Genomic DNA, 24,083 nt, shown 5'->3' on the forward strand with positions numbered 1-24,083 from the left:
TCCCGGGTCACATCTTGATCCCTTCTTAAATATGGGCGTGACATTTGCTATTTTCTAGTCCTCTGGGATCTCCCCAGTTTTTAAGGATAGGTTACATATTTGGCGAAGTGTTTCCGCTATTTTGTTTCTCAGTTCTTTTAGTACCCTTGGGTGGATGCCGTCTGGACCAGGTGATTTGTCGCTCTTCAGTCTATCTACCTGTCGGAGGACATCCTCTCGGTTTACCTCTAGTTGGACCAGCTTTTCATCATGGTCTCCGTTTATGATCTCCTTGGATTCTGGGATATTGGATGTGTCCTCTCTCATGAAGACTGACGAGAAGAACTTGTTTAACCTGTCAGCTATCTCTTTTTCCTCCTTTACCACTCCCTTCCTATCTCCATCGTCCAATGGTCCCACTTCCTCCCTGGTTGGTTGCTTCCCCTTCACATACCTGAAGATTGCGGCCCTCGAGGAGGGACTTTGAGGTCCCTTGTGTAAGGTGATGCATGTCAGTAACAAAAATCTTATACACAAATACAGGATGTCCAGTGCAGTACTTGGAGAGACCCCCAGGAAAGAGACTTGGGAGTACTGGTCGACAAGTCGATGAGGCCGTCTGTGCAATGTGCGGCGGCAGTGAAAAGGGTGAACAGAATGCCAAGAATGATTAAGAAGGGGATCACAAACAGATCAGATCAAGGTTATCATGCTGCTGTACTGGGCCATGTACACTCTCACCTGGAATACTGCATCCAGCTCTGGTTGCCGTACATGAAGGACACGGTACTACTCGAAAGGGTCCAGAGAAGAGCGAGTAAAATGGTTAAGGGGCTGGAGGAGATGCCATAGTGAGAGATTAGAGAAACTGGGCCTCTTCTCCCTTGAAAAGAGGAGACTGAGAGGGGACATGATCGAAACATTCAAGGTAATAAAGGGAATAGACTTAGTAGATAAAGACAGGTTGAGACAAGGTAGTGCGGGGGTGGAGTCAGGAATTATTTGGGCACTTCTGTCAGTCCTATGTTGTTAGTTTTGCAGCTTTGGCATTTAATATTGGCCATACCTGGAGAGCTTCCAGGTGCTGTCAGACAGCTGGATATTCAGTGTTAGTGCCCAGAGAGGGCCCAGCACAGAATGTCCAGGTCTAATTTAGCCAGCAGCAGTCAGAATTTAGAAAAATGCTCACCATCACTGGCTGAATATTGATCAGAGCCCAGAGCAGTGATCCAGCAGGGTGTGTTGGAGGCAGATGTCCACAGATTTTTGGTTGTAGAACAAAGCACTGGCATGTTACTTTCTATGGGGATCAGTGAGTGCCAATGTCATTAACGTAATTTTGTCAAAAGGCCTATTTTATGCAGTGAACCTTTGATAAATAACATGTATTAGTTTGTGCTGTTAGTAAATGACCCTCTAAGTGAGATATCTTTAAATATTAGCAGTTTGGGCTTGAGAGGTCAGACTTCCAACTCAGTCTATACGGAAATGTATTACAAAATATTGATATTTTACGCAGAAGCAGCTAGGAAAGACTATCGATGAGTCCAGTGCCCCTAGGAAATCAAAAGTTTTTCATGTGCAGATTGTAAAAGTCCTGGTTATTTCTAATGTTCTTTAACACTTGACCTTTCTTGCCCCCTTCTGTTTGCAGTCCTGCCGTTCCCCAGGTGTTACATAGTAATTTAGTTTGCAGCAAATAAAGACATTCACTGTCTATCCAGTTTGCCCTACAAGATAAACTCATAGCATGCAGTATGTTGCAGTATAACATATGCATACTTGATCTGCTGTTACTCACATTCTTCACTTTCAGATAAATGGATTATCCAAGAAGAAATACTGTATATCTCTGTGCTTGCTTTAAACATTGAAACTGAATATATTATTACAGGATCTGTAACAGCACAAAGTAGTAGAAATTAATCCACAGTGAATTGGTGCTGCATGTTTCTGACGAGTTAGTTCCTGTTACCTGCAACAATGTTTCAAATGAAAACATCTAATTTGAAACAGAAGCTAGGATACTACTTTATGTTTTCTTACCCTTTTCAGGATCAACGCAGCAAGGACTGACAGGGTTTGTGGCTATGAGCAGGCCGTGGTCGGCATGGCAACATGCAGGAAGCAATGAACTTCCATAGTGAAATACTCCTCCTTCTAGGTGTGACAGACTTCCCACTGGCTCAAGACAAAATGGGTTTGTATATTTCAAGCCTTCCAGATATTTCATTATATTTCACTAGATAATCAGACCTAAATGTGTCCTTGACTTCAGTAAAATGCAGATTGTCCAGGGCACAAATACTGAGGGTTTTAATTATTGCAGATCTGAGAAATACTTTTACAAAGCCAAAAGAACTGAATAGGCTGTTATCTGAAATATTAAATGCTTATCTTTACATACAGTCCTTTCTTTCTTTAAGTTAGAAAACCTACCAGACACATTAAACACCATATTATTGTCATGAGAAAGGCAATTAATTATGACGCCATCCTTAGTTTGTCGGAGAAAACCTTAGCTCTCATATTATTTTAAACCCTTTATCTTAAAGTAGCCACTCACTGGCCACTGCAATTTTACAATACACAGGCAACTTGCTGTTAGTCCCTGGAAATGCTATGATATTGCGCACACACCATAACGGGGGGAGGGGGGGGAACACATTGAAAGTTTAGCTGAATTAAATGATAGTTTAAAAAATTTAGTTTGAACAATTCATTCTTTTATTAACATAAACTTAATTATTAAATGGGATTTATAGCCTTTTGGAAGTTTCTATGACTACAAACGCGTCTGGATCAGGGGTTGTGCCCATCTCGGCACCTTTTGGCGTATTCAACTCAAATGTAGTCTAGAAAAGAAAAGGAATTTTAAACGAGCGCTTAATCCTAGGCTACTCCCCACATATTTGCTCTGATCTCGGTCTAAAATCTGAAAACTACTTAGACCAAGTGGGAAACTGAATTGCTTTCGACTCCCAACGGCCACCAGCTTCATCGGGGAGCAAAGAAAAGCTGCAAAGCCGAAACTGCCGTAGCCTTTAGTAGCATAAAGCAGTCGCGTCTAGTAAAACGCACTGGCCGGCGCCGCCCCTCGGGTTTGCTTAAAGGCAGCTGAAAAGGAACTAAGAGCTCCCCCGGCGTCCCGCCCCCTTCTGACGCCACTTCCTGTTTCCGGCAGGGCGGGGCGCCGGGGAAGCAAAGCTCTGCAGCCGGTCGGAATCGCTGCGGCCGTGGGCGACCTCAAAGGTAGGACGGCGCGGGAATGTTAGGGTGCGGTGCAAGGGGCGGGGCTTAGGCTGCTGGTGCTTTTGCGGATCTACCTGCCATTCTGGAATGGAATAAATCCTGGTGTGGAATACACAGGCATTCCAAAAGAGCATCATCTCCTGGGGGCTCAGAGCAAATGCTTTGCAGGGGTGGGGTTAATAAACTCCATCATTGTTAATGTTGTCAGGCAAAATATTGGTAAGGCCACGGGCAGTGGCATAGGAATGGTGAGCAGCCCGCCCATGCCCTGCGCCCTCTTCACGTGCCCTGTACCTTTCTAACTTCTCCAGCGTGAGCAGCATGCGCCCGTCGGTGTCGGCTCGCCCTTTAAACATAGAAACATAGAAATAGACAGCAGATAAGGGCCACGGCCCATCAAGTCTGCCCACTCCAATGACCCTCCCTATCTATCTTTGCGGATAGATCCCACATGTCTGTCCCATCTGGCCTTAAAATCTGGCACGCTGCTGGCCTCGATAACCTGAAGTGGAAGACTATTCCAGCGATCAACCACCCTTTCAGTGAAGAAGAACTTCCTAGTGTCACCGTGCAGTTTCCCGCCCCTGATTTTCCACGGATGCCCCCTTGTTGCCGCGGGACCCTTGAAAAAGAAGATATCTTCTTCCACCTCGATGCGGCCCGTGAGATACTTGAATGTCTCGATCATATCTCCCTTCTCTCTACGTTCCTCGAGTGATGTTGCTTCCTAGGTGTGAGTCCCGGAAGTGATGTCAGAGTGCCAATGCCCACACAGGCAGCAACCTCATGCCGGGAATGTAAAACGGAAAGCCTCCGAGCAGTGGTGCGCATTTCTGCTGCGCTCAAAGTCGGCAAGCCATCGTCCTCCACACTTTTGCCGGTGTACCCCATACTACACCACTGGCCACAGGCTAAATGGTTCACCCACCCTGTGCTGCTGCTTAGGGTAGGGGGCAGTTTACACCCAGCAGTTCATAACCCTGGCCACCTCGATGGGCCGTGCTGCTCTTAATGTGCCAACATCTACGTTCTGAAAATTAGGGAGGGTCTGATCCAAATTCAGTTAACAAAATATCTCCAGCAACATTCTTTACTTAATCATGCTCAATCAGGTTTTAGAACCTATTTTAGTACAGAAACGGTGTTAGCTACAATGTTAGCTTATCTAAACAAGTTACTGAGTAAGGGTAACAGTTCCTTGGTTCAACTGTTTCACTTAAGTAGTGCCTTTGATTTGGTGGATCATTCTAAATTATTGACCTGCCTTGGGATTACAAGGTAACATACTTTATCCCAGGACAAGCAGGCAGCATATTCTCTACATGTGGGTGACGTCATCCACAGACCCCTGTCGCAGACAGCTTTTCAAGCAAATTTGATTGAAGATCTTAAAGTTTGCTAGCGCTGCACCACGCATGCATGTGCCTTCCCGTCCCACTAGAGGGCGCGTCTCCTCCTTAGTTTTCCGCAGAGCCAGAAAGCCCTGTCTCCTCTGCGAATCTAAGTGTCTTTCTTGCACTGTGGTTTCTTTTATTATTTTATCAGAAGTCGCTGTGCCGCATCTTTTCTTATTTTCCAATCGAAAAAAAAAAATTTTGTTTTCCGCGACTGGGCGTCCCCGGTTTTTCCTTGGCCGCCCGCTGCGGTATTCCTTCCTGCCTTATGTCCCGGCCTCTTAACGGGTTCAAGAAGTGCACACAGTACGATCAGGTGATCTCCATCACAGACCCGCACCGTTGGTGTATACTTTGCCTGGGTGTTGACCACCCTACAGACTCTTGCCCTCGTTGTGCCACCCTTCAGCCTTGGTTCTTCGTCGACGGCCGGCCAAGATGTGGAACTCTTTAACATGGACCCATCAGCCTTGAAGACCTCGGTCCCGAGCAAGTCTCCCTCGACCTCGAAGGCCTCGGCAGCTCCAGCTTCGAAGACCTCGGCCTTGAGTAAGTCTCCTCTTCCTCCTTCAGGTTCAGCTCAGCTACCGAAGAAGCCATCCTTAGAGTCTCTGGCCACCAAGGCAGTGAGTGCAGTCCTGACGGCCTCTTCAAGACCTCCTCCAAAGCGTGCCTCCACATTAAGGGAATACTCTACATGCTGCACCAGTCTATCCAAATCCTTTGGTCTCGGTGCTGATGTTCGAGGACATGCTTAAGGCTATCTTAACCTCGCCGATCTCCTCTGCTTTGGCTCAGCTTGCCCCGGCCTCGTCGTTGACCGACCTAAGCGTCGAGGCAAGGTGCGTTTGTCTCGACGCTCGTCCTTGAGTACCTCCTCGCCTATTCCCTCGAGACGGACCTCTCCCGCCGCCCAGCGATTCTCCCCTGAGGCGGGGTAGGTCACCGGGCCCTTGCACTACAGGGTCCATCAAGCCCTCCAACCTCGTACTGTCTGATCCTCGTCTTTGCCGTTCTCCCTTGCCGTCTCGGTCTCTGTACCGAGCAGCTTCGAGGTCGAAGACACCAGCCTCTCTGCCGAATCGGAAGGAATCTTCTTCCCGAGGTTCGCTGAGGCAGCTCCCCGGACCTCCGTTCCTCAGACTCCTGGGTCCTCGCCTTCCAGGCTCTATAAGCTCATGCTGTCGTCGACTCCCCCTCATTCTTTCAGCGGGGCTTCCTCGACGTCCATGCTTGTGGACACTGACCTACCGGCACAGTACTCGAGGGAGGCTTCCCCCTCGTTCTCTGCTGCCCCTAAGTCCCGCTCGGCTTCGCCCCTTGAGGGGCATTCTACGGGCAAACTGTCCTTCACCAGGTTCGTGATGGACATGGACAAAGCGCTGCAACTCGACCTCCAGTCTGGATCCAGATATACCCGGGAATATTTGGAGGAGATGAAGCTTCCTTACCCACCGAAGGAATCCCTTCACCTCCCTTTAACCCAGTTTTGCAGCAGACTTTCTTCTGGAATTTGGAGATGCCTTACTCTATTCCGGCCATACCATCCAAGATGGAGTCCAGGTACCGGACGGTCCCCTGTAAGAAACTTCTTCTCAAACTCAGATACGTATAAATTGGCAATATCAGGGGCCATGGAAGCCCCCATAGCCGTACCTTTAGTTTGTAAGTAAAATTTATCTTGAAAATAAAAGTAATTTTGTGTTAAGGCCATAGTTGCTACTGTAATAATGAATCTGTTAGGTATACGATTACGAGTGTCTCTATTATTCAATGTGTTGGCAATAACGTGTAACGCCTCCATTTGGGGAATATTTGTATACAGAGATTCAATGTCCAAGGTAACAAGGATCAGGATAAGGCAAATTCAGCTCTGTCCAAAATAGTTTCAAAACTATTTTTGCAATGCATCACAAGAAATGTAAAAAAAAAAAGGACCATTATAATCATTGGAACTCATAATAGGGATTCACAATCACAGGATCATAGTGTACTGAGTTTCTCTCCAATACTGTACAACATGCATGCTACTTTAAATAGGCAAGAATGTGAACCTGAGATGTGCTTTTCCTTGCAGGAGGATCCTTGAACTCAAGCTCTAAACAATGACAGAATACAAGCTGGTGGTGGTGGGAGCAGGAGGTGTGGGAAAGAGCGCTTTAACTATACAGCTCATTCAGAACCACTTTGTAGATGAATATGACCCTACGATTGAGGTAAGAGCAACAGAAATATAATCCACCATCGTGATTTATTTTCTATTGCCAGATTACGTTCTCTCTTTTTTCATGTTTCTCTTTCTCCATGTACTTATGAGAATTGATTAAGTTACTGGAAAGTTTAAAAGCCTTTTGAAGTAGTGGTGAAAGATTTTTGAACTGGGTGTCTCTTGTAGAGTATGGGCTGGATTTTACAAACGGTGCCAGTATCGGTGGCTGCCAATTGCTTGTCAATCATGCACTGGCACCGTTTTGTAGAATTGCACCTTTGTGAAGGTTAGATGCTGGAAATATAGCCAGGGTTTTCAAGGCCTACATTTCCGGTACCTACCTTTCACATGAATCATAGCTATGGAGACTCTTTATGACGCCTAATTCCACTTCTGGCTTTAGCTACGCCCACAGTAGCATTAAGCGTTGTAAAGTGCCTTTGTAGCTGTGATGCAGGCACTTTCTTTAGGCGCCAGTAGGAGCCTACATTTTTTTCTTAAACAACATTTTGCACTTAAGTTGGGCACTGGTTCGATGCCTAACTTAAGGTGCTTTTTATGGAATATGGGCCTATCTATAAATTTACAGAATACTAGCACTTGACGGACAGAACCTCACATTGTCACTGGTGCTCGCTGACATCTGGACGTGCACCATGGCAAAGCTCTATGAAGCAAACAAACAAAAAAAAAAAGCAAACCCCAAGTGCGGATGTATAAAGCAAGAGAGTGTCCCTCCCTTGGTGGCCTCCCCAACCAGCACCACTTTATCCTCACCAGCAGTTCCCCAGGTACTCTTACCCGAAGTACTGATGAGTCTTCACCTGCGTGCTGTCACCGGTCTGGAACTGGGATCCTACTCACTCTGCCACCAGGACTGGAATGCCGCCTCTTGTCTGGATCTCCTCCTTCCGGTTCCGGTCACTCAGACTCCTCCTCCTGCATAGTCGCTAATGACTTTTGCAGTTATAAGGTTGGAGAGGTGATGTGTCAGGCAGATTATCTGTTATTGAATACAAAGTTAAAGGCAGCTGAAGAATCCCCTGAGGAAGATCTCTTTGAGACTGAAATGCCTACAATTAAAGAGAAAACTTCGGGAGTCTGTATGGCAGTCTCAGCGCTGATCGTGGTTAACTCTACATCAAGATAAGTGTTGCCTTCTTTGTTTTCATTATGGTAACATCTTACAAAAACCTATGTTTCACATAAAGGGTTAAGTTGAAAAGGCTTCACCACCATAAAGATTTATGAACACACATATAATGTTTAGATAGTAGTACACATTTTTTACTTTAAAGAGAGGGAGGGAGGAGTGAGCATGTATGATTAAAAAATAGAGCACAGGATGCAGACCTGAAATGATCTCTAGATCATAGGAGATCCTGTGATCTGAGTTCTTTAAATTTATGACGTGCTCATGCCCCATACTATATATGAGAATCATTGGCAAAACATATGTTATGATTTTGATAAACATTTAAAGGATCTTTTCACAAGGAACAATGTTCCATTATCTTGATGAAAATTTGAGATATATTCATATATTTTTCATGATCATCTATAATGAGATGTTAGTTTGAGAGCCTATATCTGCTTATGCCATTTTGGGAATCAGCAGGTCAGATATACCCAGAAACAGGTCTAACATCTGAGACCTCAAAATGAGTGTTGGTCAGTAAATAAGACAGGATGTCCCAAGTCAACCATGCAGGGTAGTTTATGTTCTACCCAGTTATTTAACCACATGATTCTAATTTGACAGTTAGGTGCCAATAATTGTATGAGAGACTAGAGGCTCACTTCTTCCACACATTGATTCTTCATTAGCCTTATTGTTTCTGCAAGGGGACCAAACATGGTAGCTAAGCGGTGAACAACTGGTGTGGCGGCTGCTGCTCAGACATCTGGCCTATCACCTGTGCGGCCTGCCAGACAGAGTAAGTTATGTGAGGGCCTGGATTTGCTAGGATTTTGTTTTTATTACTGAACCTGAAGCCAGAAACAATCAAAACTGCTTAGTATGTTGAGGAAATACTTCCTTTGTTACTTATCTAACATGCAGAAAGAAGGAATAACACCTTTTCTTCTCTGTGTTTCCCCAGAACTCATACAGGAGGTTTGGAGTTACTACTCAATGTCCCCCCAAACTATTATTGAAAAAAAAAAAGAGAGAGTAATGCGTTGTCCTTTCTTTATGTTCCCAGGACTCATACAGGAAGCAGGTGGTAATTGATGGAGAAACCTGTTTGTTAGATATTCTGGACACAGCTGGCCAGGAAGAATACAGTGCAATGAGAGACCAGTACATGCGCACAGGGGAAGGATTCCTTTGTGTCTTTGCTATTAACAACAGCAAATCCTTTGAAGACATTCACCAGTATCGGTCTGTATCTCAAACATGGCAGCAAGAATGAGGGTAGTAAGTCTGGATATAGCCATTAAAAAAGAATAAATAACGGGCTCCTAATCAAAACTTTAAAACGTCCAAAAACCAGCCTAAGTCGGGACTTGGATATCCTAATAGCAGGCACATCCAAGTGCCGATAATCAAAACCAACTTTCTGAACGTGCAGCAGTACTTTTAAGCTTCTGTGCGTCCAGAGAGCAAAGGGGCGTGTTGGGAGGTGTGTTATGGGCGGGCTTTAATCTGGATGTACCCCAGCCATAATCAAAACTTTCCTAGAGGGAACTTAGATGCTGACAGACCTGTTTGAGTTGCGTCTTAAGTTCCACAAAGGTGGCCAAACTGACAAGAAGACCACTGGAGGATTTAAGGCATGACCCCCCTTACTCCCCCAGTGGTCACGACCCCCTCCCACCATCCAAAGAACAAACCCCCCCCAAAAAAACCCTTTAGGCTTCCCATCAGCTAATTGCTGCAGAAGGAATCCCCATCAGCTGAGTTGGTTTTGGCAAAATGGCAATTTTGAGCCAATCATGACCTTTTGCCCCTCCCACTGCATCCCAAGATGCATTGGGAGGGGGAAGCCCTGCTATTTGCAGTACGCGGCCCTGTAGACAGGAGGAGGTGAGCTTCCCTCCTGCCATTTACTCTTCTGAAGGTATGGGAGGGGGGCCCAGGAATGTTGGGGGGATGTGAAGGGGGGGGGCGGAGATCTCGGGGAGGTCCGGAATATCAGCGGGATGTCGGCGAGAGGGATGTAGGGCTCCGCAGCTCAGCTGATCCTGGCAGGGGAATCCCCATCAGCTGAGCAGCCAGGAATTCCCCAAACCGGCTCAGCTGATGGGGATTCCTTCTGCCGTAATCAGACAAGGTAGTTGGTGGGTACCTCTACAAAACTTGCTTTTCTACGTTTTTCGCGTGGCCGTTTTTATTTTGGAAAATGGGCAAGAAAGGTAGACATCCTAAGGACCAAAATTTCAAAAAATAAAAGAACAAGAGGGCATTCGGAAAAGTTGAAAGGGGACAGATTCAAAACAAATGCCAGAAAGTTCTTCTTTACCCAACATGTGGTGGACACTTGGAATGCGCTTCCAGAGGACGTAATAGGGCAGAGTACGGTACTGGGGTTTAAGAAAGGATTGGACAATTTCCTGCTGGAAAAGGGGATAGAGGGGTATAGATAGAGGATTGCTGCACAGGTCCTGGACCTGTTGGGCCGCCGCGTGAGCGGATTGCTGGGCACGATGGACCTCAGGTCTGACCCAGCGAAGGCATTGCTTATGTTCTTATGTTACCTAGCTCAGTTTTGAAAATAAAAGATCGACCTTTGGCAGCTTTGAAAATGGACATTTTTCCTGCTGGGTTTGTGGATGTCTTGCACAAAACGTCCAACCTCAGACTTAGGCACGTTTTTGATAATGCCCCACCACATATACAGATATGCATGTGCGTAGAGAGAGAGAGAGAGAGAGATGGATGTCAGCCAATGGTTACTCCAGTCAAATTTAAGTGCATTTTTGAGTCTCCTCTTGCTCTATCCCCATGTTTTTTGGAGGCTTGTTGCTGCTAAATGGTACTATGCAGCTATTAGTGAATTTGAATCACCAACGTCCTTGAACTTCTACACTATTCTCATGGCTTGATTTTTCTCTCCTAGCAGGCACACTATGAACTAGAAAAACCAAAAAAATAGATAAACGCGCTGTTAGTCTTTTCTTGCAGGGTCATGCAATCATTCAGTCATAACATAACATCAAAATAACAAAAATGTGACGAAAAACAGTCCTCATACATAGTACCCTAAGCAGTCTGTATCATCACAGGAAAAAAAGTGCTCCTGCCTCCCTCTGCTGCCTGTTGACTGGCGGTGTCTGTTCAGTAGACTGCAGAGAGAGGAATGAGTTGCTTTAGCCTAGCAGTTGACAATGGATGGGAAGGGGACAAAAAGAAAATCTAACAAATCTGCAGTAAAAATACGATGAACAAAAGACAAAGAAAGGTCCTGCAGACAGATGCAGGCAACGTTTATTAGAACATAAGAATTGCCACTGCTGGGTCAGACCAGTGGTCCATCGTGCCCAGCAGTCTGCTCATGTGGCGGCCCCCAGGTCAAAGACCAGTGCTCTAAATGAGTCCAGCCTCACCTGCGTATGTTCCAGGAACTTAGCAGGAACTTGTCCAACTTTTCTTGAATCCCCAGAGGGTGTTTTCCCCTATAACAGACTCTAGAAGAACGTTCCAGTTTTCCATCATTCTCTGGGTGAAGAAGAACTTCCTTACGTTTATACGGAATCTATCCCCTTTCAACTTTAGAGAGTGCCCTCTCGTTCTCCCTACCTTGGAGAGGGTGAACAACCTGTTTTTCTCTACCAAGTCTATTCCCTTCAGTATTTTGAATGTTTCGATCATGTCCCTTCTCAGTCTCCTCTTTTCAAGGGAGAAGAGGCCCAGTTTCTCCAATCTCTCACTGTACGTTAACTCCTCCAGCCCCTTAACAATTTTAGTTGCTCTTCTCTGGACCCTTTCGAGTAGTACCATGTCCTTCTTCATGTATGGCGACCAGTGCTGGAAGCAGTACTCCAGGTGAGGGTGCACAATGGCCCATTATAGCCTTCTCCAATCTGTTTGTGATCCCCTTCTTAATCATTCCTAGCATTCTGTTCGCCTTTTTTGCCGCCACCGCACATTGCGCGTATGGCTTTATCGACTTGTCGATCAGAACTCCGAAGTCTCTTTCCTGGGAGGTCTCTCCAAGTACCGCCCCAGACATCCTGTATTCGTGCATGAGATTTTTGTTACTGACATGCATCACTTTACACATATTCACGTTGAACCTCATTTGCCATGTCGATGCCCATTTCTCAAGCTTGATTATGTCACATTGCAGATCTTTGCAATCCCTGTGTCTTCACTACTCTGAATAACTTTGTATCGTCTGCAAATTTAATCACCTCACTCGTCATACCAATGTCCAGATCGTTTATAAAGATGTTGAAGAGCATGGGTCCAAGACCTGCGGCACCCCACTGGTGACACTCTTCCAGTCCGAGTATTGTCCATTTATCCCCATTCTCTGTTTCCTATGCTCCAGCCAGTTTTTAATCCACATGAGTATTTCACCCTCGATTTGTCAAATAAGAACATCTAACCAAACTGTATCGACTTTTTCCAGATCCTGACACAAACTATAGCTATCAACCTTGTAATCTCCCTGGGAATGCCCAGGCTAATTTCTTGTTGTAAACCACCTAGAACTGAAAGTATTGGCATGATAGAATGTAATATGGTGTCAGCATTTTTGAAACCCATCTTGCACTAACCTTGGACATGCCCAACTTTTTCATGAATTATTTTCCAAATGATACCTGCTGAGATGCCCATTTCTTCAGGTATTTGGGAAGCCTTAATTTGTCTGTCTGAGAAAATTAAATCCTTTACTTTCTTGCACATTTCTGTGGAAGTTGCTTCTACAGGTTCTCAAGTGTGAGGGTCATCTTCAATGGACACTCTACCCCACTTAAACTACTTGCTCCAAAATTTTACTCTGTAGGATGATGGTGGAGACTTACCATAAACTGCAGTCATGCGTTGATGGATCTTCTTTGGCTTTTTCCCTTCTTTAGTGAAAAATTTTATCACTGAAGCATAATGTGTTGGCAAACTTCAAGTGTCTTGCATTCGATTTTCTCTTCCCCTCAAAACAACAAACTTCCATGTTTCTGTTACAGACTCTTCACCCCAATCACATTAGGTCAGATTAGAGAATGACATGGGGAAAAATCTGTCCCCATCACCGCCCCGTCCCTGCCACCACCATCTCTGTCACCGCCCCTTCCCCGCGACCACTGTCCCCGCCTCATCCATACAAGCGTCAGTACTGCAATATTTAGCTTACTAGTCTTATAGCCCGTTACATTAACGGGTGCTAGAATATATGTGTGTGTGTGTGTCTGTCTTTATTTCTTTCTCTCTCTCTCCTTAGCCTGTTTCTGTATTTCTGTCTTTCTTTTTCCTCGGCTGTCCCCCACCACCCCTTGCCTGCTCCCCACGCAGTCATAGGGAAACAGTGATTTAATTCCCAAAAAGTTAACAAAAGATATCCACCTAAATTTCTGCACACTCCCCCATATACTAAAACAAAATGGGACCAAATCCATTCATCTTGAGTCAGTTTCAAAATTAGAATGCTGACTGCACTGAACTGTGAGCAAAAAAAAATAAAAATTAATGAATCAGGCAATGTGACATGAGCAGCAAAATATGTTTTTGCTGAGTGAGTTATTCACTATTAATGGCAAAATTCACTGCAGATCTTTGCACAACAACAAAAATAAATTCCAAAAGACAATGGTGGAAAAAGTGTTCAATAGTAACTGATTTGGTAATAAATTCTAAGATAGTTTCTTATCAAACTTTCTGTAGCCCTGATAACCAGAAGCTTACTTTTCATTCAAGCTATGCTTTTGGTCTTTGAACAGTTTCAAGACTGACACTGCCACCCCCCTTCCCGCTGTCCCGACTACGAACCTGGTGATTCCAGCAGCGTGTGCAGTAGTCTCCACACGCTGCTTCGGGCCCTTCTATTGCCCTGATTTACTCTGGCACGTCCCTGATGACATCACCAAGTTCGTAGTTGGGACCGCGGAAAGGGGGGGGGCGGCAAAGGACTCCGCAGCTGCCTGCAGCCACCGACAGCTGCCGCGGCCTACATCACCTCGGGGGGGGGGGGGATTCTCGCGTATGCGCACTCCTACCTTTGGTGCCCTACAGCGCACAGAAAACGGACGCACGCAGGTGGTAGTGCACATGCACACTTAGGGCTTTATTATACTAGATTCCTTCCTTATAAATCAAAGTTCTGGCTGCTGAACTAGAAAGAGGTGTTCAGCTGGCAGGGCTTTGTTTATAAATTTTTATTAACACAATATACTACTTTATCCTGAAGCAAAAAAAAAAAGAAATAGAAATTTTTTTTTCTACCTTTGTTGTCTGGTTTCTGCTTTCCTCATCTTCTCCTCATTCAGTTCCTTCCATCCACTGTCTACCTTCTCTCTGCGTCTTCCTTTTGCTCTGTTACTGTGCCTCTTTCTTCCATCTCTCCTTCCACACACCCCCAATTGGTCTGGCACCCATCTTCTTCCCTCTGCTTCCGCCATAGTCTGGCATCTCTGTCTTCCCTTCCAGCATCTTCTCCCCACTCTCTGTTCCACATTTCCCTTCAGTGTCTTCTCCCTACTCTCTCTTACACATTTCCCTTCAGCATCTTCTCCTCACTCTCTCTTCCACATTTCCCTTCAGTATCTGTTCCTTTCCACCGCCCTTCAGCACCCCTCAAACGGTCCGAGCATCTCCCTCCTTCTTACCTTTGTGGCGCGTTTTACTTTACAGGGTAATTTGTTGAAGCTGCTGGAGCCTGCCGGAAGTCACATGCGTCTGTGGGTGGAAGCTTCTCCTCTGATGCAACTTCCAGTTGTGTCAAGAGGAGAAGCTTCCACCCGCAGATGCACGTGACTTCAGGTAGGTTCCGGCGGCTTCATCAAATTACCCTGTAAAGTAAAACGCGCCATGAAGGTAAGGGGGAGGGAGATAGATGCGGCCGGTAGGTAGGAGGGAGGGGGCCGCGTGCGTTCCCTCCCTTAACTGCAGAGACAAGACCATGTACCCGCAGTGAGCACTTTTCCCCCCCCCCCCCCCACCATTTCGGTGGGCTACCCATGGCTGCTGGCGGCTAGCCATGGGTAACAGCCACTGTGTCATTCTCTAAGTCAGATGCCTTTCTACTTCATTGGAGGGAGAATGTCCTCTATACATTTCCTCTACTCCCTCTTACAGACAAAACCCTACTCACCAAAACTGCAGCACCATGATTCTCATAGCACCCCTTTGGCCATGCCAGGTTTGGTTTCCACCCCTTCTAGAGCTCTTGGATCAGTTCACTATGAAAACTGCAACCATTTCCAACATTGCTAACTCAGAACAAAGGGTTGCTACTTCATCCCACCCCCCACTCATTAACACTAATAGCATGGTTTCTTTCACCAGACAGGTAAATGTTTTCTGCCGCTCGGCTACGGTATCCACTGAAGCATTTAGGAAACTTTCCACTCAGTTATGTTACCACTTCAAATGGAAACACTTCTCTTCCTGATGTGCATTACATTCTGTGGAGCCTGTCTCATGTCCACTTCTGTCCATCCTTGACTACCTTCTCTTATCTCTCTAATTCTGGTCTAAAAACCAGTTTGGTTGGAGTTCATCTCAGTGCTATTAGTGCATTTCATTCCTGCTTGGACAACAAACCACTTTCTGTACATCCCTTAGAAGACCATTTCAAGAAAGGCCTATTCCATGCAAAATCATCTATCAAACCTCCTCTTGTTGCTTAGGATCTTAACGTGGTTCTCTCTGCTCTTATGAAATCTCTTTGAGCCTCTCTCACACTTCTCACTTAGAAGGTACATAGTTTTCCCTCATAGCCCTCATGTCTGCAAACTGGGTGAGTAAACTTCAAGCTCTTGTATTGGATCCTCTGTATACAAGGTTCTATCATGACAGAAAAGTCCTTTGAACACATCCAAAATTCCTCCCTAAAGTGGTCTCAGAATTCCCCCTCCACAAATACATTGTTTTGCCTGTTTTCTTTCCAAAGCCACATTCTCATCTGGGAGAAGCAGCCCTTCACACTATGTACTGCAAGCATGCTCTGGCATACTACTGGGATTGCACTGTACCACATAGAGGGTCCTCCCATCTATTTCGTTGTTTTTGATCCTAATCAGCTAGGAGTTCCTGTTTCGAAGAGAACCATCTCCATTTGGCTGGCGGACTGTATCTCCTTTAGGTATACTCAGGCTGAGTTGATGCTACAAGGCCATGTAACAGCCCACAACGTACGGGCTATGGCTGCCTCAGTAGCTTATTTTCACTCTGTGTCTAATGAAGAAATCTGTAAAGTGGCTACACGGTTCTCATTTCATATGTTTAATTCTCACTACTGTTTAGAACACAACTCCAGAAGAGGTGAGTTGGTTTGGGCAAGCAATTTTATAGAATCTATTCTTTACTTAAAGCCAACTTTCCCTCCAACCATGTAGGGGTTCGTTAAACTCGTATATATTCAGTGTTAAACCTCTTCCAGAGACAAGTGAGAGAATATTATGCTTACTTATCTGTAGCAGGTGTTAAGAGGATAACAGGCATATATTCTCACAACCCGCCCACTTCCCCTAGTTGGCTTCTTAGCTTTGTTATTGAACTGATGGCCCTGCAAGCTGATATCAAGCAGGAAGGCACCAGCATGTGCGCAGTATGGGCACTGCCTAGAAGTTAAAGTGACAGGGCACTTGGTAGTATCTGTACTGTGTTCTGCGGATGCTGCTCACGTATTAGAACATATGCCTTGCTGTCCTCAGAGAACACATGCTACAGGTAAGTATCTTTGCTTTTAGCATGACCCCAAAAAAAAAAATATATCAACTTCTCTGAAACATTTTGAAAAACCTTCAGTCTTTGTAGTTGCTTAACAGGTAGCACCAACAAAAATAAATGACAGTAATCAGAGAAAGGGCTGAAGCCTGGATGACAATCTGTAATGATGCATCTTAACCTTCTAAGTAATTTCAATTAAGAACTTAGCAATAGCCATACTGGGTCAAACCAATGATCTATCTAGCACAGTATCCTGTTTCCAAAGTGTCCAATCCAGGTCACAGGTACCTGGCAGAATCCCAAATAGTACAGTTTCCCCTAAAATAAGACACTGTCTTATATTAATTGTGGGTCCAAAATAATCATAAGATGTCTTATTTTTTTCATGTACAATGATCATCTCTCCCTTCCTCTCTTCCACCCCAGTTCTTCCTCTTTCCTTTCTCTCCCCCACATGTTCAGCATCTTTCCTCCCCTCTCATCCATCCCCTTGTGCTTTCCCTCTGCAGCATCTTTCTATCCCTCCCTCCCATCCCCTCTGCGCAGTAGAACCCCTGCTGACCCTCCCACCGTGAGACCAACATACCTACCTCCAAACAGCAGCATCAGCAGCATTCTAAACAGGCTGCTTTGCAGCCTTCTACCGTGCCTACCCTGTGCCGCATCGCTGATGACATAGTGATGTGGCAGAGGGTAGGACCTGGCGGAAGAAGGCCACAAAGCATCCTGTTTAAAGTGCTGCTGAAGTTGCTGTTTGGAGGGAAGTATGTCAGACTCACGGTGGGAGGATCTGTGGCCAGGCAGGAAGGGCTTCGGGGGCGATCTAACTAGGGCTTATTTTTGGGGCAAGGCTTATATTAAGACTTACCACGAAAATCATGCTAGGGCTTATTTTCGAGGAAACAAAGTAGCAACATTCCATGCTACCAATTCCAGGGCAAGCAGAGGCTTCCCCCATTGTCTGTCTCAGTAGCAAAGTATGGACTTTTTCTCCAGGAACATGTCCAATGAAAGCCTTTCAAATTGTTTACATTATTTCCCATTGTCAGACTTGAGTCCAACCATACTCCCAACAATTTAATTTTTTCTTTTATGTGACTAAACATTTTATAAATAAAGAGAGTGCCTGCCTTGAGAGTTTAGCCTATGTTTCTTGCATGATGAAGAGTAATAACTGTTGCTTAGCTACCTGGCTAGTCTGTCTTCTGACTTTCTTACATTCCTCTTGCTTCTTGGTTTTGCTGAGACTTGTTTATCCTCACAGTGAGCAAATAAAACGGGTGAAGGACTCCGATGATGTGCCTATGGTGCTAGTGGGGAATAAGTGTGACTTGCCAGTGCGAACTGTGGACACACGACAGGCACAGGATCTTGCCAGGAGTTATGGAATCCCATACATAGAGACATCAGCAAAGACAAGACAGGTAGGCAAAGAGTGATGATTTTTCTGGCTAAAACAGTTGGCATCATCTGTAGAATGTTCACTTTCTTTGCTTTGTAAGAAGTCTGTGTTGACTGATTGTGTTTCTTGTTACAGGGAGTTGAAGATGCTTTCTATACGTTAGTCCGAGAGATCCGTCAGCACAAATTGCGCAAATTGAATCCCCCGGATGAGAGAGGTCACGGCTGTCTAAGCTGTAAATGTGTGATATCATGACCCAGGTAAGAGGGATATGGAAGTTTTGTGAGGATGTGGCAGCTGAGGGGAATCCACTGGTGATTAATATATAATGATAGGATTGCATGGGCTGTGATGTCATCCAGCTCAGAGTATTGCAATACAGTATCAGCTCGGGGAGAATAGCAGTAAAGGGATTGGACTTCAGTGTCTTTACCAGAATGAATACAAATTTTGAAGTGCAGCTTGAACTATGAAATTTGTCAGTTGGACTGAAAACCTAACCATGCCCTTTCCTGTTTAGTGCCAGTTAGTTCCAAATGGTTTTGATAAGCCAACCAAAAGGTAAAGTTGAGGGTTTTACTGATATCTCTGAGGACAAACAGGCTTTCTAGTCTAACAGATGGATGACCTCATCTTACAGAGTCTGGCATGGTGCTAACTAGCTGATTAAAACGTAGAACCTTCTAGCGGTCATATTATGCATGCACAGGTGTCTTCCTGCATGATGTGGAAGCAGTGGTCCCTCAGTCTTCTTTGTTCATGGAGCAGGATGTGTTCCTTGTATTTCTCTTCACTCACATGTGAAGTGGTGCCTTCCCTTTGAGTTTGCTGGTTTGTGTACTTTTAATGTGATAGGAAAGTCCTTAGACTGATCAGAAAAAAGTACCTGAAAAGAATGGTTGCTTAAAAAGAGGTAAACCAAGAAAACCTGTAATACCAAAATTCTGAAGCACAACAAGAAGAATAGAGTGATCCATCATGTTGAAGGCACTACTCATAGAGATACTAAAATAATGCAGATTGAAGGAGATTTAAAAGGGTGACCAAGATTCTTTCACAGCTATGACCAAATTGACAGAAATGAAGGATGTTTTTAATTTCTGAAAAGTCTGCAAGTTGCTTAAAAACAATTTGTTCCATAAGTTTAGAAAGGTATGGAAGATTTGAGATTGGTCGATAATTCAGGATCAAATGACACTTTTAGTACATGGTAGAAAATGACACAGGGACAAATTTGTCCCCATCCCTGCAGGAACTCAATTTCCCGTCCCTTTTGGGAATAAGGGTATTTTTCAGTTGTATCATATTTTGCAAGAAGAAGGCAACTTACTCTCCTATGAGAATTTACTTGCACGGGGGATACCATCTTTGGGGGCGTACTATGCTTATCAACAACTTCAGCACTATGTGGGGTCCCTCCCAATGGGCTCTCTGTCCTGGGGATTTGGGGTCCGTTTTGAGGAATTTTTAGAGGCATCCGCAGAGACCAGAATATCCGTGTCCTATTTTCATAAGGGTTTGCTTCAAGTAGAACCACCAGGGAATTTCTCTGGGATCATTCAGCACTGGCAGAGAGATCTTACTTGCCAATTAACCTTACCAGTGCTGATGAGGGCACTTAAGCGCATACCAGGAGTGGTGGGCAGTGCAGAACTGCGGGAATGTTATTACCGTACTATGTTGAGGGCTTATGTCCCCTAGAGCCAGGTTTATCACATGGGGTGCATAGATACACAGCTTTGTATCAAATGTCATACAGTTGTGAATTCCTGTGCATGGTCTATGGGTGTGTTCAACAATCTAGGGTTTCTGGCAGGAGGTGGCTCTCTTTTGTGGTACCATTTTGATCACTAGTCTCTCAGCGCCGGTATGCTATTCTGTCATTTTATTTTGTTAAATATGCATCCAGCTTGGGAACGAACGTTTTTGAACAAGTGTTATGTAGTGGGGGAAAAAATGTATCATGAACCAGCCGCCTCCTGTTTGGTGGAGGAATAAACCGCATACCTTGATGTGGTGGGAGGCGGGAGCCATAGCTGGTTCCCAGAAGCGCCGTAAAACTTTCCTTCAAGTGTGGACTCCTTAATTGAATGTACTGAATCCGAGGCTGCAGTCAGATTTTGAATACTCTATGATTTGAATATTTTCTTGACTGTCTCCTTGGGTTGCCTATTGTATCTTTGTAGGGTGGGAGGGTGGAGTGGGGTTTGGGGCTGGGTGTGGATTCTTGTTATTGAATTTATTGTCTTGGTTGGCAGTTGTCATTTTTCTTGAAAATAATAAAAAGATTTTCAAATAAAAATAAAGAGGAGGAGGGTAAAGCAAGTAAATTAGCAGCTGGTGGTAGAGGTAGCAGGAGCCAAAGAGGTGAATAGTTGCTGATTGTGAAGTTGAGTTACCTTAAGTGCCTCTCGCAGCAAGAGGCACGTCCTGTAGGCAGTCAGTCAGCATCAACGACTCTCCTCCTCTCCCCGCACCTCTCCTCATCGAAGATCCCCCACCGGCAAAGTGACAGGTTCAGGGTTGCGACTGGAGGGCCTCCGCACATGCGCAGATGTTGACGTGATGTCGATGACCGTGGCACCGGGTTTAGTGTGCTGTAGCACGGTCAAAGCTTGTGGGACACCAGTCTTAAGTGATAGGAAGCAGACCTAGTGGAATAGGCTGTCCTGATTAAGGGCTGAATTCCAAGTTGAAGCTTGGGAGTCAAGGACAGAGAACTAAGTGGCTCAATCTTTCCTGGCTGCTTCTCCTGTCACTACTGTCAGGGCTCTGCGCATGTCTCAATCGCTCACTGAGCGAATGAGTCGGTGGGTTTGCATGCAAATGATTTGTACCTCAGTTTGATAGTGAATCATTCGCTGTTTGAAAATCAGCCAACAGCGATTGAGTCGCTATCTTTAGTGAATCTGGGCCCATGTGTTTTAGAAAGACATTTTGACTATTATGGATGAAAGAACACAAACTAAAGCTTAACCCTGACAAAACAAACTTCATCCTTCTAGAAAACAGCAAAACCTCAATCTTGACTAACCTAGTAATTAACTTGATCTCATACCCCATTCAACCCACGCTAAAACTCCTGGGAGTGCTGATAGACAGAGGCTGTACCATGCAACCACAAATCAAGAAAATAATAAAAACACTATTTGCAACTATGAGAAACCTAAGACAAGTCCGAAAATTCTTCGACAGAAAACATTTCCAACTCGTGGTTCAATCACTAATCCTAGGCCTAATAGACTACTGCAACATACTATATCTCCCCTGCCCTGCAACCACGATAAAACAACTACAAACAATACAAAACACAGCCCTAAGACTCATCTATTCTCTGAAAAAACAGGACCACATCACAGGCATGCCACGACTCACACTGGCTCCCAATACAAGCCAGAGTACACTTCAAATTCCACCGCCTACCATTTAAAGCTATAAACAGAGACAGCCCAGCCTACTCTTAACAATCGACTAATTCAATCTACCTCAACCAGACACAGGAGAACCCACACAATATTCACACACCCGCCAACCAAAAACGGCAAAGAAAACTGTATGACAACCTACTGGCCACCAGAGCAGCAAAACTGGACAGACAACTCACCAATCTGCTGATTTTGACCACAGACTACAAAACCTTCAAAAAAGAAACAAAAACCCTACTCTTAAAAAAATACATAAAACCAATATAACACAACTAGACATGTCCCAAACTCCTCCTGCAAAACTATCTACTTCTTAGCAAATTAGAAAATGTTCAAACTATTCCTTAAGTACTTCTTATTATCTTAACAATATGTACTTCTTAAAATCATAACAATTCTTATGTAATCCACCTTGAACCGCAAGGTAAAGGCAGAATAGAAATCATTAATGTAATGTAATGTAAAACAATATTGGAATAAGAAACAGCTGAAAAAAAATGACCGACATCTATCAGCTGGACTATATAATTCTATTTTGCAATTATCTCTTCCACAGTACTGAGCATTACATGATATTTGATGAAAAGACTGAAATATCACCTCAGTTTTGTTAGAAAAATAGGAAGCAAAGTCTGCTGCTGATGGATGAACAACATTGGAAACATTAGAGATTGGACAAGTTGTCAAACGTTTTCTCAAGGTATAGAGCTTCCATCAATTTAGATTGCTCCAAATCTATCAAGGGCCCCTTTTACAAAGCCACAATAGTGATTTCTGGGCGACAAATGTGAAATAACCCATTTAGTTCCATTTGCTGCACCGGAACTCACTACTGCGGCTTTGTAAAAGGAGCCCTAAATTAGAAGAATAGCTTTGTTTAATAACTGAATTCATGTCTTATCTCAGTTTATATTATCCTGGTTTTAATTGTGGGTGTTGCAGTTTAGGGTTTCTAATTATTTGTAGGGTGATTTATTTTTATTTCTTTTAATAGTGAAATATCTGTTGTTGGCTCTTGAGATTGGGAAAATAGGTTGAACATCCAATAATAAAATAAACATATAACTGAACCACCTTTCCTTTCTTTATCTAGCAAGGCAATGTGAGCAGTTCCATTATTTGCCACTGGAGATGGAGAAAAGCTAAAATCAAGATGGACTTTGAAAGATGAGATACCAAGGGACAATATTAGCCCATCAGAACACTGCACTGGGATCTATGGAAACCAATCGCTATTCTCTACGTGGTTCAGTGCTGGTGTGTACCGGATGCCTAAACCAAACCCGAACTCTCAGCCCTAGTAAAGGGTTTCTGCTCACTGTCTGTGCCACCCTTCATCTTCCCAAGATCTAGTGCTGAGATGAAGATGTGGGAGATTTAGGAAGCAAAATTGAGATTCTTACAATCTTTTGCCATAATGTGAAAGAGGGAACTTGTGGAAGTCACCTAAGATAAAATCAGAGCTGTGATGGACTTAAGTGAAGATTATGGCTCTGTTCCACTGACCCTTTCCTTTGCTGTCATTTGTGGCCTCCTACAGAAGAACATTGAGTGATGCCTTCAGCTTTCTTCTACTGGTGCTCTTGATTGGTTTATTTCTGAAGAACAGTTTAGTTGTGCCCTTTGGCTCTATGTTCTTGATGGCCTCTTTTGCTTTCCTGGAGGCTCTCTCACTTATGGGATTGAAGCACTTGAATAAATAAACAAAAGAATGCCTGGCATGAGAAGAGCATTTTTCAGCAAATTCATGCTCAATTCTTCTGTCATTGCTTACTTCTGTGCCCACCAACACAAACTCTTGCAGCATATAGTGTGAATTCTTACACTTTCTCCTAGTGTGTACTATGTCCAGTCATGTCGAACCCCACAATATTTATGTATACTGACATCTTTTCTTCTCCTATATGTAAGTTCATAGTGACTCTTTCCCTTTCAAAGTTGACTGTTTATACACAGGGAGGATCATCTGTTCCACATGTATATTGAATTGTGACACATTTTCTTCATGGTATATAATATATAATAATATCTGTCCCTATGTATGTCTTTCCTTCCATAGTGTACACTGGACCCTTGACACTTTTTGATCTAGTTTACTTCCAGTTTTATATTATACTTAAAATCTGGCTATTTCTAATTTGACATTTTCCCAGAAATTAAAGATCCATGGTTTCAAAACCAGAACCCCGGCCACGTGTGCTTTCTTTTTCCATGTGAAGATTTTAAGGATGGTAGCAGATGCGACAGCCTCCTGGCCTTAGCCATCTTCAGTCTCTTTTGGGAAGCAGTTTTTGTTTTTGCATGACATCCAATTGGTTGTGCTGCAGTATTTTTTGGTTCTCCTTTATTATTTTTTCTACAAACTTCAGGCCTGTAAAAAAGTTGGTGTTCTCTTCTATAGACTTGTATATCTGCCTAGATTGCCTTTTGATAGCAGCGTCCTCAGCCAGTCCAGAACCTTTGGATTGTGCCCACCAACCAGCAGCTGGAAACAACGTCCTGCATGATTTGCCTAATAAGGGCATTGTGTAGCCCTTATATGTGCAGTATTTCTGTCAGAGCAAGTAGTGGCACTTAATTGCTGATTTAT

At 44.3% G+C, this 24,083-nt stretch overlaps 2 protein-coding genes across 7 annotated transcripts in view; one reads left to right on the plus strand and one right to left on the minus strand.

The window, feature by feature from the left end:
• The window catches only part of LRRC56 (leucine rich repeat containing 56), a 105,935-nt gene extending 98,277 nt beyond the window's left edge, over positions 1-7,658 (minus strand). The window contains exon 1 of one of the 5 annotated variants that reach the window (XR_004537672.1): positions 2,026-3,096. Coding sequence is in view for 3 of the 5 variants with exons in the window: in XM_033928891.1 (XP_033784782.1) it covers positions 2,026-2,212 (187 nt within the window). In the remaining 2 variants the exon portion in view is untranslated. Of the gene's footprint in view, positions 1-2,025; positions 3,098-7,635 lie in introns of those variants that run through there. The other 4 variants (XM_033928890.1, XM_033928891.1, XM_033928886.1 and 1 more) reach the window with 4 other exon arrangements.
• Positions 3,123-23,035, plus strand: HRAS (HRas proto-oncogene, GTPase). 2 transcript variants are annotated; one of them, XR_004537673.1, is made up of 7 exons: positions 3,123-3,231; positions 6,703-6,841; positions 9,039-9,217; positions 17,931-18,090; positions 18,204-18,328; positions 22,050-22,193; positions 22,587-23,035. XR_004537673.1 is itself a non-coding variant. In XM_033928892.1 (6 exons), the coding sequence occupies exons 2-5, from the start codon at positions 6,731-6,733 to the stop codon at positions 18,321-18,323; spliced, it is 570 nt and encodes a 189-aa protein (XP_033784783.1). In that variant the 5' UTR covers positions 3,123-3,231; positions 6,703-6,730; the 3' UTR covers positions 18,324-18,328; positions 22,587-23,035. The 2 variants fall into 2 exon arrangements, 1 of the variants encoding a protein (XP_033784783.1); XM_033928892.1 differs by lacking the exon at positions 22,050-22,193.
• Positions 23,036-24,083: the final 1,048 nt, after the last annotated feature.

Source organism: Geotrypetes seraphini, chromosome 19, assembly GCF_902459505.1.
Source record: "Geotrypetes seraphini chromosome 19, aGeoSer1.1, whole genome shotgun sequence".
Taxonomy (NCBI): domain Eukaryota; kingdom Metazoa; phylum Chordata; class Amphibia; order Gymnophiona; family Dermophiidae; genus Geotrypetes; species Geotrypetes seraphini.

Excerpts from the sequence above, each read along its gene's own strand:
- HRAS (XM_033928892.1), top strand. The coding sequence starts at position 6,731 with ATGACAGAATACAAGCTGGTGGTGGTGGGAGCAGGAGGTGTGGGAAAG. Across the intron at positions 9,218-17,930 it reads GAAGACATTCACCAGTATCG|TGAGCAAATAAAACGGGTGA; the intron begins GTCTGTATCTCA and ends TTATCCTCACAG. Across the intron at positions 18,091-18,203 it reads CATCAGCAAAGACAAGACAG|GGAGTTGAAGATGCTTTCTA; the intron begins GTAGGCAAAGAG and ends TTCTTGTTACAG.